Source organism: Mytilus californianus, unplaced genomic scaffold (assembly GCF_021869535.1).
Source record: "Mytilus californianus isolate M0D057914Y unplaced genomic scaffold, xbMytCali1.0.p SCAF_6, whole genome shotgun sequence".
In the NCBI taxonomy this organism is placed as follows: domain Eukaryota; kingdom Metazoa; phylum Mollusca; class Bivalvia; order Mytilida; family Mytilidae; genus Mytilus; species Mytilus californianus.
Window position 1 is genome coordinate 98,813,422 of NW_026262712.1, and position 20,800 is coordinate 98,834,221.

Sequence of the window (20,800 nt, forward strand, 5' to 3'; positions counted from 1 at the left end):
TGTGCAGAGTTATGGTCCTTGGACTTGAAAAAATTCACTCATATATTCAGTTTTCCACACTGTTTTTAGTCATGCTTGAAGATATTGACTTGATATTTTCTTTTTGTTTACACATGACAAGTTATAGAACAAGTTAGCATTTTGTTCCAGTATAATGAATTTTTACCAGGTAGGGGACCATGTATTGCCATGCAATACTCTCAGAATGCTTGTTAATATTGTTGTTATTATTATTATTATCGTCGAGCCTGCAAATTTTGTCGCAAAAGCTAGACATAGCGATCTTAATTTCTGTCTGCGGCGTCCACAAATATTCACTCTGTGGTTAAAGTTTTTGAAATTTTAATAACTTTCTTATAAACTATCCTGGATTTCTACCAAACTTGGACAGAAACTTGTTTATGATCATAAGATAATATCCAAAAGTAAATTTTGTAAAAAAAAAATCCTGTTTTTCCGTATTTTACTTATAAATGGACTTAGTTTTTCTGCCTGTTAACATAACATCCACTCTGTGGTTAAAGCTTTTAAAATTTGAATAACTTTCTTAAACTATCCTGGATTTGTAGCAAACTTGGACAGAAGCTTGTTTATGATCAAAAGCTAGTATCTAGAAGAAAATTTTGTAAAAATTTATTTCCTTTTTTTCCGTATATTACTTATTAATCGACTTAGTTTTTCTTCCAGTTAACACTACATACAGTCTGCAGTTTAAGTTTTTTAAACATTTATTAGATTCATACACCTTCCTGGATTTTTGCCAAATTTGGATAGAAGCTAATAAATCTTACAATCAAAAGATAGTATCTAGAGGAAAATTTTTAATAATTTTTTCCCCTTTTTTGTTGAGCCTGCGACTAACAGCAAAAGTAGGAGAGACACTGGGTTCCGCGGAACCCTTACAAATTTTAAGTCCCCTACAGACGAAGTGGAAGGAGACTTTAGGTTTGCACGCCATCTTTCTGTCTGTCTGTCTAACTGTTCATCCGTCAGTCCTCAGTCCGGCAAATCAGTTTTCCACACTTTTTTTCTTCATGCTTGAAGATATTGATTTGATATTTGGTGTATTGTTTTATCATGACAAGCATGACAAGTTTCAGATCAAGTTCGAATTTTGTTCTGGTCTGATGATTTGGTGCAGAGTTATGGTCCTTGGTCTTAGAAAGTTCACTCAAATAATCAGTTTTCCGCACTTTTTTTTCGTCATGCTTGAAGATATTGATTTGATAATTGGTTTATAGTTTTATCATGACAAGTTACAGATCAAGTTCACATTTTGTTCTGGTCTGACGATTTTGTGCAGAGTTATGGTCCTTGGACTTAGAAAATTCTCTTAAATAATCAGTTTTCAACATTTTTTTTCATCATGCTTGAAGATATTGACTTGATTTTTGTTATATAGTTTACACCATGACAAGTTATAGATCAAGTTAGAATTTTGTTCCAATACAATGAATTTTTAACCGGTAGGAGACTATGTATTGCCATGCAATACTCACAGAATACTTGTTATTATTATTATTATTATCCTTATTATTAACCAGATTTTCCAAGGAAAAATCGGTTATTGATTTGGGGATGTACGGCAGGTGGGCGGCTGCCAAACAGTGTCCGTTCATTAACATGAAAACGCTTTGACGAAATGTTTTCAAATTTAGATATGTTGTTTCCTGCGATTAAATGAAGGTCAAGTTCAATTTTCATGATTTGAGCTTTTCTCATTATTGAGTTGTAGACCTTTCAGTAGCCAAAAGTGATTCTTATTACTGTAAATTCAGAAATTATTGCGATGTTTTTATTATTGCAAAAAAGGCAACAGGGTTATAATCGCAATAATTTAAACTCACATTTTGAAATTTTTTATATTAAACAGGATTTTTCTGAATATGGCAAAAATTTAAATCACAATAATAAATGCACGCAATGATTTCTGAATTTACAGTATGTGATTGAGTTATTTTTATTATTGTTATTATTATTATTAATGAAGTATTGATGATTGATTATGTACTTCAACCAGAAGGTCAAATAAATGGTTTTCATCCTGTTTGATTTAACATTTATTGACCTACACAAATTCCATAAGCATGATAAGTATCAACAGATTTTTATCATGATACATAAGTCAGAAACAAAAATAAGACTTGTTAATTTCTGAGCTCTGACTGTTTATATCTACTGTATCCAGTGTGTTTGACCTCTATCTAGGTGTCTTTCTGGTTGTTTTTTTGTATTGTTGAGTACCTGTCTCATGGATTTTTATTCCACATCCCTTTTTCTTCATGTGTTTGATTACAAAAATGTACATGCTCAAAGGTCATGAAGGTTTATCATGTTTATTAACATGCAGGGCTCATGTTACAATGTACATGTACAAACCGACTTTGGCAAAGACTGCAAAGAGCAATATCTACATGTAGCTGCTGGCTGTTTACAACAGTCATGACATTGGCTTTCATCAGTTAATCCAATTTTACCAAGTTGATGAAACAGCAATCTTTTTTTTTTTAAGGAAATTTTTGTCTTTAGATTAAGAGTTAATGTCTGAAGCCAATTAAATTTTTTTTGTAAATAATCAATTCTCTAACCAGCTGATGAGACCATTGATATCATAGATTGTATATACATGTATAATATGAATTAAAGAGTTGTGTGGTATACATCAATGAGACACCAACCAAACTACAAAAAATAATTAAATACATCTAGCATGTCTATTTTAAGTATGAATTCACTTAATTTTGTCTTCATCTAATCTGTATAAAGCTTTTAAAATATATTTTAACCAGCAGGTCAAATGAAACTACATGCAGGTCCCCCAATCATCTCTAGCGTGTCTACTTATAAAAATAGGCCAGTAGTTTCTGGCAACTACGGCATCTACATGTAGCTAACATGACTGCCTTCAGGAAAAGAAAAACTCATTTTAGATATATTCATGCCTGTCCCAAGTCATTAGCAGGTCTATAATATTTGTCTTTTGTTTATTGTTTTATCATAAATTGGGCTACTGGTGAATCATTGTTTGTATTTTTATGCCCCCATAGCAGCGGTTAGGCATTAAGTGTTACCCTTGTCCAACATAAAGATAAGAAGATGTTGTATAATTGCCAATGAGACAACTCTCCATCAGAGACCAAATGACATAGAAGTTAACAACTATAGGTCACAGCCTTCAACAATGAGCAAAACCGATACCGCATAGTCAGCTAAAAAAGGACCCGTATGACAAATGTAAAACAATTCAAAGGAGAAAACTAACATGACTAACAGTCTGATTTATGTAAAAAACAATGAATGAAATACAAATATGATATACAGCAACAAACGACATCCACTGAATTACAGGCTCCTGACTTGGGACAGGCACATACAGAATGTGGCGGAGTTAAACATGTTAGCGGGTGCCCAACTGTCCCCTAACCTGGGACAGCGATGAAACAGTACAGCATATAAACAAACATACGGCCTTCAACAATGAGAAAAACCAATACTGTATAGTCGCCTATAAAAGGCCCCAACTTGAAAAATATGAAACATTTCAATTGAGAAAACTATCCATGCTAATGGCCTTATTTATAACAAAACAATATACGGAAAACAAATATGACAGATATGAACCAACGACAACCACTGAATTACAGGCTCCTGACTTGGGATAGGCACATAAAGAATGTGGCTGGGTTAACATGGTTAAACATGTTTGTGAGCGCTCAACCCATCCCCTAACCTTGGAGAGTGGTGTAACAGCATAACATAAGAAACTATAAAAGGCTTAACTCGATCATCAGATCGATACAAAGCAGAAAAACATCAAACATAAACACAGACTGGACGTGACAGGGTATTTATCCATCCCTCATCCCTTACAACAAAAAGGACACTAAGTACAGATCTGAGAGTAACTCGCAGTTACTGACAGCTAGTTCAAAGCCAATAACAACTAATAAAAAAATCATGTATCAAAGACTAAAATATCAGTCAGTACACATCCAACATCCAATGGATTTAGGGTAAAGACGTCATTAACAGTCCGAGAAAAACATGACCTTGTGCAATACCAAAATACAGGTATTGACAGATGTAGAACCGTGAATGTGCATAATGTATATATATATATATATATGTAAATAACAATAATATTAGTTTGGTTTTAATTTACTGATAACAAAATCAATAATTATACCAATAAAAACAATATTTAAAGATCTAATTACAGTGCTTATTACCACAAACATTGACAAAACACAGATCTTGTTCAAATATGGGTTGTGTCACTTTTACCGTTATTGAGTTATGTCCCTTTATAACATAATATGCAAGAAAGGGCATCATCTGTGTCCCAATGACACATTCTTCATTTATTTGGCAGCCTTATGTCACAGCCTTTTATTGCATTCTATAAGGTTTTGGTTTTTCTCTTTGTTTGTAAAAATGAGCTACATCATATGGTAGTTTATATAAAACAGTGTACATCATGTGGTCTCTTGTGGATACATGTAGTTATCGCATTGTCAATCTAACACATTTCCTTTTTTAATACAGGGTAAGATATTATCATTCAAAAACAATCAATAAAATATTTCTAGGTAATTGCTACCAAACTTTGAGTAAATGAAACATTTCTGGTCCCCCTTAAGTATGATTTAACCATTATCTAAGACCATCAAACATTTATCTTTGAAAGCTAATTGGTACTTATAATTGATTAAATTTCTTTTCATTGGCAATACTAAAGATAAACAATATTGATCATGTTGATGTATTGAGTCATGCATGAGCAGATTGATGAAATTAGAACTTAATTTTTTTATAATGGTCATATTTTTGTTGCCTTGGTCATCTTTACAGAACAATTTCATGCTAGAAAATTTATACAAGTTGCCCATAAAACAGGTAAATGACGTAAAAAAATCAGCCTATAGTAAACAAGTTTTTGTGGCAACAGTTGATTGAGGAATAGTTAGAATTAAATAAAAAAAAAATACAACTAAACAGTTAACATGGTTAAACTTAAAGTGGAGGTAAATGATAGCCTCATGATCCCCTTTAAGAATTGTATAATTAAGTTAAATGATTTCTAAGGTCTGTTAGCATGGTTTATGAATTATTAAAAAATCTTAAATCTTTGAATATGGTGATTTGACAAATGTCTGAGGGCAAACATGGGACTAATGATCATACATGTACTAGATCTCATTAAAATCCTATGAAAATTAAACCTTTATGTGTTTATCATCTTATCTGAAACAAATTAATTAAATTTTAACTAAATATACAGGAATGATTTATGGAAGTCCTCTTAAAAAATCCTCATTTGATTCCAATGTAATCTTCTGAAATATGATTCCAGGAATTTCATTCTTATATAAGTTATGTGAACAGTTTTATTTGATGCATGTAATGTATGTAAAGACATGAAAGATAGGAAATTAGATACCATGATCCTTGTGGCCTTTAGCATGTTTAGTTTGCCTTTTTTGTACTTCTGTGCTGCTCAGCTAATTTGGGTATCTTCTTATATGTTAACATGCATGTTTAAATCCGATAAGATTTTGGAAATAGGCAGAAAATTCGTAAGAGTATGAACATTAATATTAGACCTCTATTATTAAGTCTCCTCTCATGAGGTTACCTGTATGAAAAAAAACATCACTATAATCACATAATCATGATAATATACATGGGTATGTCATACTTAGGCTGCCCAGATATATATTTCAGCCAGGTATCATGTTAAACACAGATGCCAGATAATACACATGATATATGCAGGCCCTTAGAACATTGTAGATAAGGTGCCTCAGCTGGTTGATTCTTCCAAGCCTTTTTATAACAAAAATTTATTAAATCCCTGACAAGTTTGAGATAATAAAATAAACAGCTGCGCCATGATCGCATGATACGCCCATCGCTTTTTCAAAGAATAAAGGTCAATAACTTCTCAATGTCATATCAGAAATTTATAAAAAACTAAAGGGAGGTTATTTTAATAGATATAAACCAGTCACCAAAGTTTCATGAAAACTGCTCAAAGCACTTTTGAGTTATTGTCCAAAAACTGGAAAATGTTTATTAGGCAAGGCTCTGTCAGCCCTGAAATTTTCAGATGAATCTAACAGCCCATTGTTGGATTGCTGTCACTTAATTGGTAATTTTAAGGAAATTTTGCAGATTTTGGTTATTATCTTGAATATTGTTAATGATAAATATAAACTGTAAACAGCAAAAATGTTCAGCAAAGTAAGATCTATAAATAAGTTTGATGACCAAAATTGTCAATTGTCCCCTTAAGGAGTTATTGCCCTTTGAAATCAATTTTTCACAATTTGTTCATTTAGTTTGCTTATATATACTTTAAAAAATCTTCTCCTTTGAAACTGCTTAATCAATTTCAGCCAAACTTGGGCTGAATGAGTTTCAGAGTATCTAGTATAAATTTTGTATTTTATTTTCTTGTACATCAAGAAACATAGCCACTATGGCTAAAATGAACATAGGGGTAAAATACATTTTTTTGATTTTGAAGAAAATATGACAGATACATGGAACATTTCAATGGAAGTTTTAAGCCATTCATTAATATATATTGAAAAGCAAAAATAATCATTGATGAAAGATTTAAGCAAAAAATTACAGGTGAGCAATTCAGGCTCTTGAGAGCCTCTTTATTATGAATAAAATCCAATAATTCAGAAATGTAAAATCTAAAATTTATAAAAATCGAAAGAGAGCTTACGTCAATAGATATAAACAAGTCACCAAAGTTTCATGAAAACTGCTCAAAGCATTTTTGAGTTATTGTCCGAAAACTGGAAAATCCCCTTTTTATACGACCGCAAAAAAATTTTGTGGTCGTATATTGGTATGACGTTGTCGTCGTCGTCTTCGTCGTCGTCGTCCGGCGTCGTCGTCCGAAGACACATTGGTTTTCGCACTCTAACTTTAGTTTAAGTGAATGGATCTTTTTGAAATTTGACCATAAGGTTAAATACCACAAAAGGAAGGTTGGGATTGATTTTGGGAGTTATTGTACCAACAGTTAAGGAATTAGGGGCCAAAAAGGGGCCAAAAATAAGCATTTTCTAGTTTCCAGACAATAACTGTGGAACGGTGTATGGATCTCTCCGAAATTATACTACAAGTTTCCATACCACAAAGGGATTGTTAGGATTTGCTTTGGGGGGTTATGGCTCAAACCGTTTAGGAATTAGGGGCAAAAAAGGGGGAAAAACAAGGTTGTCCTGGTTAATGGACAAATACTTTAGTACAAAACATAATTTAAAGCAGTGTAAGGGAGATAAATCAAATTCATCATTGAAATTATCTCCCTTACACTGCTTTTAAATTATGTATAAAGTAATGGTTAATGAACAATAAAGATAATTTAAAACAGTGTAAGGGAGGTAATCCAAATACAACGTTTTGGTTACTTCCCTTACACTGCTTTTAAATTATGTTTAAAGAAATGCATATTTATAAAGGAAGACCAGTAAAAATATCTGCAAATGTTGCACCTTTTTTTTTACAAAAAAATCCATATGAAAGATTTGACACTATATTTTTAATTCTATTATAAAATAGATTAAGTTAGCACTATGGTAAATTTAAATGGGTAATTATGGTTGCCAACTCCATTGGAAATTTGAATTGAGATTATGACCATATCTTGAGGGAAAGAATTTTTTGGGGGAAAAAAGGGGGGGGGATAAAAAGAAATTGTGAGGGGTCAATTTTTTCTCATTTCAGATTTCAGAAATTAAAAAGAATTATTCTTCAAATATTATTTTTTTTTCAAATTTCAAATATTGAAAAATTTCAAGAAGTAATCTTTAATTGCACAGTATGGCGCATTAGATTTGTAAAATCTTTGATCACATTTATTTATTTGTTATGCCGATTCTAACAGTGTATTTAGATTTTTAATTTTGGGTCCAGTTTTCAAATTGGTCTACATTAAGGTCCAAAGGGTCCAAAATTAAACTTTGTTTGATTTTAGCAAAAATTGAATATATGAGGTTCTTTGATATGCTGAATCTAAACATGTATTTAGATTTTTGATTTTTGGCCCAGTTTTCAAGTTGGTCCAAATTAGGGTCTAAAATTAAACTTTGTTTGATTTCAACAAAAATTGAATATATGGGGTTCTTTGATATGCTGAATCTAACCATGTATTTAGATTTTTTATTTGTGGACCCTGTTATCAAATTGGTTCATATTGAGGTCAAAAGGGTCCAAAATTAAACTTTGTTTGATTTCATCTAAAATTGAATTATTGGGGTTCTTTGATATTCCAAATCTAACTGTGTATTTAGATTTTTAATTTTGGGTCCTGTTTTTTAAATTGGTCTACATTAAGGTCCAAAGGGTTCAAAATTAAACTTAGTTTGATTTTAACAAAAATTGAATTCTTGGGGTTCTTTGATATGCTGAATCTAAACATGTGTTTAGATTTTTGATTATGGGCCCAGTTTTCAAGTTGGTCCAAGATAGGGTCCAGTATTTAAACTTTGTTTGATTTCAACAAAAATTGAATATATGGGGTTCTTTGATATGCTGAATCTAAACATGTATTTAGATTTTTTGATTATGGGCCCAGTTTTCAAGTTGGTCCAAATTAGGGTCCAAAATTAAACTTTGTTTGATTTCAACAAAAATTGAATATATGAGGTTCTTTGATATGCTAAATCTAACCATGTATTTAGATTTTTTATTTGTAGGCCCCGCTATCAAATTGGTTCAAATTGAGGTCAAAAGGGTCCAAAATTAAACTTTGTTTGATTTCATCAAAAATTTAATTATTGGGGTTCTTTGATATGCCAAATCTAACCGTGTTTTTAGATTTTTAATTTGGGTCCCGTTTTTTAAATTGGTCTTCATTGAGGTCCAAAGGGTCCAAAATTAAACTTAGTTTGATTTTAACAAAAATTGAATTCTTGGGGTTCTTTGATATGCTGAATCTAAACATGTGTTTAGATTTTTGTTATGGGCCCAGTTTTCAAGTTGGTCCAAGTTGGGGTCCAAAATTAAACTTTTTTTGATTTCAACAAAAATTGAATATATGGGGTTCTTTGATATCCTGAATCTAACCATGAATTTAGATTTTTTTATTTGTGGGCCCCGCTATCAAATTGGTTCATATTGAGTTCAAAAGGGTCCAAAATTAAACTTTGTTTGATTTCATCAAAAATTGTATTCTTGGGGTTCTTTGATATTCCAAATCTAACCATGTATTTATATTTTTAATTTTAAGTCCCGTTTTTTAAATTGGTCTACATTAAGGTCCAAAGGGTCCAAAATTAAACTTAGTTTGATTTTAGCAAAAATTGAATTCTTGGGGTTCTTTGATATGCTGAATCTAAACATGTGTTTAGATTTTTGATTATGGGCCCAGTTTTCAAGTTTGTCCAAGTTGGGGTCCTAAATTAAACTTTGTTTGATTTTAACAAAAATTGAATATATGGCATGGGGTTCTTTGATATGCTGAATCTAACCATGTATTTTGATTTTGGACATTGGACCATAATAGGTAAATTAAAAAAATTCAAGTTCTTAGACCACATTCTTTCTGTGTCAGAAACCTATGCTGTGTCAAATATTTAATAACAATCCAAATTCAGAGCTGTATCAAGCTTGAATGTTGTGTCCATACTTGCCCCAACTGTTCAGGGTTCAGGGTTCGACCTCTGCGGTCGTATCAAGCTGCGCCCCAGCGAAGCATTTTATTTTTAAAATGAATAAAACCCCATAACCCAGAAACATAAAATCTAAAATTTATAAAAATTGAAAGGGAGCTCATGCAGTCAGGGGTACTTCTTGTACAAGTAATCTTTATTTACTTAAAGAAGTAAATAAAATATACTTATATAAGTTAATTATAATGTTTGAATAATCTCCCCTTAATTTTCTCAAAAATTTACTTGTTTAAGTAATTTTTTTTACAATCCCACAAAAAAGTTTTGAGATGTAAAAACATGCCTTTAACAATTTTTCTCAGGTTAGCTCATAATTTTTGATTAGAGTTCAATGTTTCATCTCATTAATTCAACAAAGAAACTGATTGCGCAAAGATCTTAAGTATTTGCTTGGGGGCTTGTAAATGAGCAGTGTTTTGAAGATAACAGACAAATATGATTTTCATTGTTCATGAAATTACACTTTAATGATTAGTAAAGACATCTGCAAAGGACAGACAATTAAAAATTCTATTAGAGCAAAGAAGTCCTAAGAATTCAAGAAAAGAAGATAGGATGACTTTTTTACTTGTATCATGTGTATAAGTAAAAAAAATCTGAATGTCTAAGGGACATAACTAAGACAAAAAATTATTTACCTATACAAGTAAATAAAATACACTTGTATAAGTATCCTACAAATTTACTTATATAAGATATTAATATTTACTTCTTCAAGTAAATAAAAATTACTTGTACAAGTAATACCCCTGACTGTCATGTCAATAGATATAAACAATTCACCAAAGTTTCATGCAAAGCGTTTTTTGAGTTATTGTCCGATATGTTGACAACAGACGGACGGACGGACAGACAACAGTATACCATAATACGTCCCGTAAACGGTCATATAAAAATTGAGCACAGACAAATTGCAGATGTTAAATTTAGGATTGTGTATGTACATGTATCTGTCTATAATAGTTTTATATAACAATTCTAGAAAGTGATACTGCTTTTATCTTGTTTATGTACTTTTGGTCATTGTCATTGGCTATTGATGGATTGTTAGTCCCTGAGAGAATCATTAGCCCTGTAATTACATGTAATTCTTCAATATTGATATGAATTATAATATTTCATAAATTTCAAAAATTTTCAGTCAACAAAATTAATATAGAAATTTTTTAAGAAACAAAGATTCCAACTCTCTCAGCTTGCTCAGGCAAAGTTGACCTTAGATGATGATGACAGGTGGCTGCTTAACGTCCAGCGGCAAATTAATATGTATATTCAGGACGAAAACATGTTAATGTAATATGAATATTAACCCTGCTTTGTACTAGGCCGACACACTGAACCGAATTTTTAATGTGCTAGCTCACAAGATAACAGTCGACAGGAAGACATGTCACCTTACCCAGACACACTATTCCGACTCTGAGCCAACCAGTCCTTGCGCTTACTCCTTAATGCCGGTGCTTGGGGGAGAAGCAGCAAATACCAATTTTAAAGTCTTTGGTTTGACCTGGCCGGGGTTCAAACCCATGACCTCCCGCACTAGAGGCGAACATGCTACCATGAGACCACCAAGGTGGTTGTTGATCTTAGAAAGTCAGCACATTTATATTCTTTAATGTCCCTTTTGTCCATATATATAGCTCCTCATTCAAGCATGTAGTCAAACATCCTTGGCTTTCAACTTTTAAGTTTTAATCCTTCCTGATGAAGATAAATCCAGTATAGTGCTATGAGTGCACACAATTCTAAAAATGTGTTATTCTCATTTATGAGTTATAATGTAATATACATGATATATAAAGTTATATAAACTATATAAACATATGATATCATTATCAATACATATGCTTCTGGAATCAATGACCTTCATTCAAGTTGTTCATTAGGTACCAAATATATTTGATTTCATTCAAAAAGTGTGTAGGCTGAGTTTCCAATAAGAAATGTGTCCTTGAATAGTGATTGTATTGATCTATCAGTGCATTAACAGTTTACTGGGTTGTTTACCGGTAACTGGCCATAGCATGGTCCTGTCATTTTGCCATAGATGTTATATGTCAGTGGCGGATCCAGAAATTTTCATAAGGGGGGCCCACTGACTGCCATTATTTAAAGAGGGGACCCGCTTAGTCATGCTTTAGTGATTCACTAAATAATCAACTAAATTTTTCCCACAAAAGGGGGGCCCGGGAAACCTGGGCCCCCTAAATCAGTCTCTGTATGTCTCATAAATTTTGCCTAACTGCCTAATGAATAAGAAATTCAAGCTTTATTAATAAGCAATAAAGGAAAGTTTGTTTAATGTACATTTTTTTCAAGTGTTCATGCTACAAAAAATTTATATAGACATGATAGAACGAATTAAACTTTGAAAGCCAGAAAAAGGTCTTAAAGTGAAAAAAAGTGAGTTTTGTTACTATGTTTTTTAACTGACCTTCTTTAGTATCTGAGATTGCCCAAACTTTGAATGGAGTTTGTGTTGCTCAATATTTAGTTTTCTATGTAGTGTTTTGTAGACTGTCGTTAGTTTTCTATGTCGTGTTTTGTAGACTGTCGTTTGTCTTTAGTTTTCTATGTAGTGTTTTGTAGACTGTTGTTTGTCTTTAGTTTTCTATGTAGTGTTTTGTAGACTGTTGTTTGTCTCTAGTTTTCTATGTAGTGTTTTGTAGACTGTCGTTTGTCTCTAGTTTTCTATGTAGTGTTTTGTAGACTGTGGTTTGTCTCTAGTTTTCTATGTAGTGTTTTGTAGACTGTTGTTTGCTTTAGTTTTCTATGTAGTGTTTTGTAGACTGTTGTTTGTCTCTAGTTTTCTATTTAGTGTTTTGTAGACTGTTGTTTGTCTCTAGTTTTCTATGTAGTGTTTTGTAGACTGTTGTTTGTCTCTAGTTTTCTATGAAGTGTTTTGTAGACTGTTGTTTGTCTCTAGTTTTCTATGTAGTGTTTTGTAGACTGTCGTTTGTCTTTAGTTTTCTATGTAGTGTTTTGTAGACTGTTGTTTGTCTTTAGTTTTCTATGTAGTGTTTTGTAGACTGTTGTTTGTCTTTAGTTTTCTATGTAGTGTTTTGTAGACTGTTGTTTGTCTTTAGTTTTCTATGTAGTGTTTTGTTGACTGTTGTTTGTCTTAAATTTTCTATGAAGTGTTTTGTAGACTGTTGTTTGTCTTTAGTTTTCTATGTAGTGTTTTGTAGACTGTTGTTTGTCTCTAGTTTTCTATGTAGTGTTTTGTAGACTGTCGTTTGTCTTTAGTTTTCTATGTAGTGTTTTGTAGACTGTCGTTTGTCTTTAGTTTTCTATGTAGTGTTTTGTAGACTGTTGTTTGTCTTTAGTTTTCTATGTAGTGTTTTGTAGACTGTTGTTTGTCTCTAGTTTTCTATGTAGTGTTTTGTAGACTGTTGTTTGTCTCTAGTTTTCTATGTAGTGTTTTGTAGACTGTTGTTTGCTTTAGTTTTCTATGTAGTGTTTTGTAGACTGTTGTTTCTCTGTTGTGGTTTTTCTTTTATTGTCATGTTTTCTCTGATAACAATTAACATAAATGGTACCAATTTTAATGCTCAAGATGGGCATTTAGACAATTAATGTCTTTTCAGTAATGCTCTGGGCCAAAATATTTGAATATATACATCCAACATTTGACTGAAGAATTTTAATTGTCTCTTTTGTATCTTCTGCATTTTTTAATAAGAATTTAAGTAACATTCATTACCTTTGCTGCATTTAACACATCTCTGTCATGTTGTTTCATTAGTTTTTACTTCTTTAGATACCAGTATAAATGGTATGCTATGACATGTAAGAGGAGACATGCAATTTTGTCCTTATTCACCTCAAAATGTGTCAATAAAAACTTGAGGGTATGCATTTTGAGATGCAAGTATAAGCAAAAAGATCAGTAGAGAAACCTTCAACCCAAATTTTTATTTTGGCCTAATCAATCATGTGGTATTTCACATTCAGCATTAGTAATATTCAATAAAAGTCAAAACTTAGGTATAAAAATATTACCCTCAGATCAATAACAGTATTTACCAGCTATTCCTGTTACTGTATTTTGTGGATTATGAAAGTCATTAAGTATGTACTTAGGTGAAATTAAAAAAATCTAGAATTTAAAATTGATACTATTAATTGGAAGAGCATTAGTTATGGAACAAAATAAGCTAAAAATATTGATAGGTTATGGAGCTCCTTTTCGAGATATTTAATTTTTATACAACCACAAAAAATTGTATATTGGTTTCACGTCGTCAGCGTCGTCCGAAGACATATAACTTTAGTTTAAGTATATGGATCTCTATGAAATTTTTCAAAAGGTTCAATACCACAAAAGGAAGGTTGGGATTTTTTTGGGGGTGATGGTCCCAACCGTTTAGGAATTAGGGGCCAAAAAGGAGCCAAAGCAAGCATTTTTCTAGTTTCAGGACAATAACTTGTGTATAAGTATTTTGATTGCTCTGAAATTGTACCACAAGGTTCAATATCACAAGTAGAAGGTTGGGATTCATTTTGGGGGTATTTGCCCAAACCATTCAGGAATTAGGGGCCAAAAAGGGTCCAAAACAAGCATTTTTATCTAGTTTTCAGACAATAACTTGTAATTAGGTGTATGGATGTCTCTTAATTTGTACCATATTTTACAAAAAGAAAATTTCTTCAAAATAATTTTTTTTGGAAAAAAGGGGGGTGGGGGGTAAAAAAAAATTTTGTTTGGGGGGGAATTTTTTTTCCTCAAAAGAAAATTCTCTTCAAATATTATTTTTTTGGAGGAGGGGGGTAAAAAAAAATTTTTTTGGAGGGGGGTTAATTTTTTTTCCTCAAGATTTAAAAAATTGTCAATTTTCCAAAGAAAAATATTGGGGGTCACAATTTTTTTTTTTTCTTATTCTTTGTATAAAGTCTGAAAACAGATTTACTAAGTATTGCGCAACAGCAGTGTATTGCACAGCAACAGCAGTGTATTGCACAACAGCAAGAAATCTTCGATTGAATATAAATTCAAATCATACAACCAATTTCAAGTTCTTTGCCACATTTATTCTGTAACAGAAACCTATAATGTGTCAAATATTTAATTACATTAATCCAAATGTATCAAGCTTGAATATTGTGTACATTTTTGCCCCAACTGTTCAGGGTTGGACCTCTGGGGTCGTATCCAGCTGCGCTTGGCGAAGCAGTTTATTTAAAATTGGGGGTAAAAAGGTGACTCAGATTTTTACCTTATACATGTATTTGCATTGGTATAATTTGGGTCTCAAATCGAAAGAAAAGAAATCTAGAATCTGCTTAAATTTTGGTAAATGACCTTAAATGGGATATTGAAGTCTTATACGAAAAGAAAAATGGGTGTTATGGGGCAAAATATTTTACCCTGTATCGTAGGAAAAAACTAAGTAGTCCGAACATCTGACACAAATTCCTAAACCTGACCTACGTACATCCTTATAACCAAAACTAGGCTTTATGCCTACCTGTATTTATTGCTGAGATCTGGAACAGGGTAAATGGATGTCACACTAAACTCCAAAACATATAAATGAACAAAATTAAAAAACATACAAGACTAACAAAGGCCAGAGGCTCCTGACTTGGGACAGTCGCAAACATGCGGCAGGGTTAAACATGTTTTGTGAGATCTCAACCCTCCCCCTATACCTCTTAACCAATGTAGAATAAACATACAAATTCACATCAATGACCTTCATGAAGGACAAGGGCACTATTGAAATAGAAGCATATATATAAAACAAATTGATGTATAATCAAAATTGGCATAATACAAAATTTACAACAAAATGTATTTAGAAATTTGCCTGACCAGAGTAGTAGTTCCAATATTGATCATGTAGTCTCTGTGATCAATACTACAATCTTTATACTTCATTAACAGTCAAGGTTCCTATCAGATATATTAAAATGAGCAGTAACATCATTGTATATACCTACACATGCAAAGTTATCATTGAGTAAAGGTGAAAGATACATCTTATTGTCTAAGATTGATTCACTTATTGTCATTTATATATAATTAACAAATGTTTGGCATTGCCTATAGAATTTGATTCTGCTGCATTTTTAATGCATGTACAATATATAACTATGAAAACCAGAAAATAATAATATAGGTTTTCTGCAACAAGAATCTGTGTGTTGTAAATTCATGTGATGTTTTCAGCTTATGTGACCAATGGGTAGCAGCTGCCATCACATGGTGTCAATTGTGTGTTGCCTGTGAGTGTCATCCTTAGTAAACTCTTCATTACTTTAAGAAGCTGTCTTTTTTCTTTATTTTACTCGTTAATGGGAAGAAGGCATGGTATACTACTAAAGACCAAAGCAGTTGCCATTAAACAAAGATTGATTTGTTGACCAAAATTTTATTTATTTTTTGATAGGTTCATGGTGGGGTTAATACTGTGTTTAAATTAATATTATAGGGATATTATCAGCTAACTTTTGACTGTTTTTTTACAGGTGTAGGGTGGTGAAGGGATGGCATGCTATGGTCTGTGCAAAGACAGATATGTACTACAGACCAAGGCATTGCTGCCCCACCCCTGGGAATCTTTAGCTGATCTTTGTCAAGACTTATACGAAGCTACTGTCATCCAAGGAAATAAAAGATTGGTTGTGTGTGTAGCCTGCTCTGGACAAAACTACAAGTTTGATCTAACTTCTGGTAAGTTTTACCTCATTTTAAACACCTTAGTCAATAGATGTTAAAGTCTACCAAATCTTTTGACACAAAATTTGATATCACCATCTTTCAGTCCTTTACTAAGTTCTGATGAACAGTCAAACATTTAGTAAGAAGACTTCAGACTATCATGTGTAGTACATTGTTGTTTGTTTCTGTTTGTGTATCTATTATTGGTAAGAGTCAGGTGTTGGTGGTTTAGAAGGGGCTGTACATGTTGTACAATAGTTTTGGTTGTTCCTTTTATCCTTTTATGTATTATTTAGATAAACATTGTTAACTAATTAAAGAAGAACTTTTAAATTTTCAACTGGGGAAGGGTACTTAAGCTCATCAATAACTTTAAGGAAATATTTGTCTTTGCAGATAAATCAATATTATCATGTTTATTAGATAAATAATGCAATGCATGGTCTAGCTAATTAGAGGTGAGTTTGTGTAAAATTTAAGCAAAGAATTGAATATAAGGAAACAAAAACAAAAATACCCCCACTTTTCCAAAATGACCAATCTTATCTTTGCATGTTAGGATGAACAAATTACATAGATGAATCTATAGATTAACCAAACTTAGCATGATTATTCACCTCTACTACAATGCTAGACTGTTTGTCATGCAAAAGAAAGAAAACTGTACAGTGAAAGTCAAGGTCAAAAACATAGTTCAACTTAGTCATTCCTGTGCATATATATAGACACAAAAAAAAAGTTTCTGCTCTCTAACTTTGAAACCCGTTGGAGTTTTATATTGAAACTTGAAAAGATTATTTACCACTACTAGAGGGTGTGTAGCTTACAAGGGAAAAAACTACAGCGAAGGTCAAGGTCACAACCTTAGTTCAACTTAGTTATCACTGTGCATATGTAGAAAAATAGTTTCAGCTCTAGCTTTCAAACCCTTTGGGTTTGGTAATGAAACTTAGAGTGATTATTCACCCAATACAATACAAGAAGGTGTTATTGGTACAAGGGATAAAATCCTACAATGAAGGTGAAGGTCAGAAACTTAGTTGAACTGTAGTCACCCCTGTGCATATATATGTAGAAAATTTGTTTCCACTTTAAAATCCCTTGGAGTTGGGAAATGAAAATTGGCATGATTATTCAGCTCAAGGTGTGTCAGATACAAGGAAGAAAACCATACATAAATAGTAGGGATGTCAACTCAGTAAAGATTTACTAATCGAGTACTCATTGGCTTTACTGTGCGATACTCGACTACTCGCTCGGAAAAATATCTACAAAATGGAAACACAAAATTATACCCAGTTTACGTATTCTGGGTCGTTGTCTTATGGACATAAAACCCTCAACATTATTACATAGGACTAGATAATAGTCCCAGGAATTTTAAACCATAATTAATAGCTCATTTACTACATGTACTAATTATGTAAACCGGCAATAATCTAATCAATTAATTAATAAACATTTATAGAAAAATTATTACTCATACAACAGTCAAATGACAGTATTTAGGAATCGCAAAGAAACACATTTAATGATCAACAAAGGGGTGATGATTAGAACTTACTGATGCCTTTAACCATTTTCTGACCCTCAGGTGCAACGAATTTGTTCTTATATTTTAGAAACATTATCTTGTCAACTTTTTCTTGGACAATTTGATTTCTCAACCTTGTTACGTAACTAACAGTCCTGCTGATGAAAATATTTGCTCTGACGGTACAGAGGTGGTGGAATGACTAAGAATTGATTAGCGAAAAGTGTAAGCCTTGGAAAGGTGCTGTTGTTCATAGCCTAACTCCATTATGAGGAATTTTAAATGACAATTAAACGCAAACATTCAAAAACTATTTAAATTTTGATTAATTTTGATTTATATTTAATTTCCCGGGAGGTGCTCTTAATAAGAATATTTTTTCTTTAAGAAGGCAACAACATTCTAACAGGAAACCGATTAGTTGAGTATCATTTTGGTATTCGATTCTCTGTGGATATGTACAAAAATTGTTTCAGCTTTCAATTCAAACCCATTACAGTTTTGGATTGAATAAGCAGTGCATCCAAAAATTTGCACCTTCCATGAATATAAACTTGTAGATATAAGAAGATGTGGTATGAGTGCCAATGAGACAACTCTCCATCCAAGTCAAAATTTATAAAAGTAAACCGTTATAGGTCAAAGTACAGCCTTCAACACGGAGCCTTGGCTCACACCGAACAGCAAGCTATAAAATGCCCCAAAAATTACTATGTTTAAATCAAATAACCTATCACAATGTACTGTGATGGCTCCCATAACTACCCTCAAATTGTCAATTGTTGATAATCATATGTTGACTTCTTTTGCCTTTTATTTTTTTGTGTTATTGGGTTGCTGTCTCATTGACTTTTATCTCACATCTCCCTTATTCATGTTTGATTGATGTTTGTCTAATGTCCAGTTTATAACTACAACACAATATTTGGATATTACACCTCTTAGTTTTTGTTTACACCGATCAGCTGATCATTACAGGTAACATTTCCTGATAAAGATTATAGATAAAAGTTTTATATGTAAAGTCCAATACATAACAATATTACATGTATGTGACAGCTTGGATATATACATGCAGTCTTGCATATGTGTATCAACAGAGACACTAGAAATCATTACACAGGAACTGGGAGCCTCATTAACCCCCTTTTCAGAGGGTTACAGGCTCCCAGGATATTTCAGGATGTTTATTTTAATGCGAGAGAAAAAATTTTTGTCACCTATCTTGACAAAATTATGGATACCACCAATCAGACTAACAAGTAGGTTTTAGTATTAATACACATTGTACACTAATACATGTATATATTACTCATAATTATCAGTTTAAATTTATTTGATAGAATGTGTATGATAAACTTAGAAAGTAATTTTCCTCATCAAATTTGAAGGTTTTAAGTATTGGTTTATTTGATACCTAGCACGTTTTTACCTCATCATACCCGGGGTTAACATATTGCTCAATAGTCCCAAGTTCACATGTACTGGGTTGTGTAGTGAAAAATCCATATGTCCTGAAGGTTATTTCATTTCACTTAGTCCTGATTTGGCTTTCACCTACATATAAATTGCTTACAAATTATTGTCCTGTCATAGTGTGCATTTTATTTAAACTTTGACTCATCATAAAGCACTTATATAGTTGTATGTGAACTGTATTTTCCTGAATGATAACTTCCTTTTTGATTCTTCGTTGTAGTAATCACATAGATATTTCTTTTTATGCTCCATTTAAAACTTCCAGGAGCATCATGAGTAATAGTAGTATATCATTTTGTCCTTCCATCTTTCTGTCTGTCCCTCCATCCATGTGTCTGCAAACAAATGGTTTCCAGATGGAGACTTGGGTATCCCATGCTTGATTGGAATAACACATTATAGGTAATAATACCTGTGGAAAATATAGGAAAGAGAGAGAAGCCTGTTGATATGTGCCAAAAGGTCAATGTAAAGTTTACAGTTACTAAAAATTGAAAAAAATGGATGGTAACTTGAGTTTCCCTTGCTTGATTAGAATGAAACTTAAACAGATAGAAGATGAAGGAAAGAAAGAAGCATAATGATTTTAGGGTAAAAGTTCAAGGTGTCAGTTATTTAAAATAGACGAAAATTGGGGAAAATGGTTTCCGGATGGTTACATAAGTTTTAGTTGTACCGTACTTGCTTGATTAACTGATGATAAGATATAGGGAAGAGGAAAAATCAAATTGATTTTGTAGGTCAAAAATAAAGGTCATTGTTGCTAAAATCAGATTTTTTTTAAAAGGTTTATGATTTCAGACTGTGTATTGTAACCATGGTAACTGCCTCAGTGGTTTCATAAAAGTGTGCTTGTCTCTAGTGCAGGAGGTTGTTGGTTTGGTCACAAGCTGGGTCAAACTGTCTTCCTGTGGACTGTTACCATGTGATCTAAGCACATTAAAAATCTGACACAGCATGTTGGTGTGGTTCAAAGCAGGGTTCATATTCATATCACATTAACATGTTCTTGTCCTGAATATGCATTTTATTTGGCCAATGAACATTAAACATCAATCCATCATCTGATCAGTATGAATTGTAACACATTTATACAGATGAAAAATTTTTAATAATAGTGCATGTTTATTTATAAAATTAAAAGATGTGGTATGATTGCCAATGAGACAACTCTCCACAAGAGACCAAATGACACAGAAATTTAACAAATATAGGTCACCGTACAGCCTTCAACAATGAGTAAAACCCATACCGCATAAGTCAGCTATAAAAGGCCCTGAAATGACAAATGTAAAACAATTCAAACGAGAAAACTAACAGCTTGATTTATGTACAAAATAATGAACAAAAAACAAATATGATAAATAGAAAAAAACATGACCTTGTGCAATGCCAAGATACAGATATCGACATATTGTAGAGCATGAA

At 32.2% G+C, this 20,800-nt stretch overlaps 2 protein-coding genes across 5 annotated transcripts in view; one reads left to right on the forward strand and one right to left on the reverse strand.

Moving 5' to 3' along the window:
- LOC127706203 (prenylcysteine oxidase 1-like) overlaps positions 1-19,791 on the reverse strand; it is a 37,891-nt gene extending 18,100 nt beyond the window's left edge. The window contains exon 1 of the mRNA XM_052210686.1: positions 19,470-19,791. The gene's annotated coding sequence lies outside the window, so the exon portion shown is untranslated. The remainder of the gene's footprint in view (positions 1-19,469) is intronic.
- LOC127706201 (uncharacterized) overlaps positions 1-20,800 on the forward strand; it is a 62,728-nt gene that overhangs the window by 3,920 nt on the left and 38,008 nt on the right. For 2 of the 4 annotated variants that reach the window (XM_052210681.1, XM_052210679.1), the window contains exon 1: positions 18,922-19,155. Coding sequence is in view for 2 of the 4 variants with exons in the window: in XM_052210679.1 (XP_052066639.1) it covers positions 18,966-19,155 (190 nt within the window). In the remaining 2 variants the exon portion in view is untranslated. Of the gene's footprint in view, positions 1-16,166; positions 16,372-18,921; positions 19,156-20,800 lie in introns of those variants that run through there. The other 2 variants (XM_052210680.1, XM_052210682.1) reach the window with 2 other exon arrangements.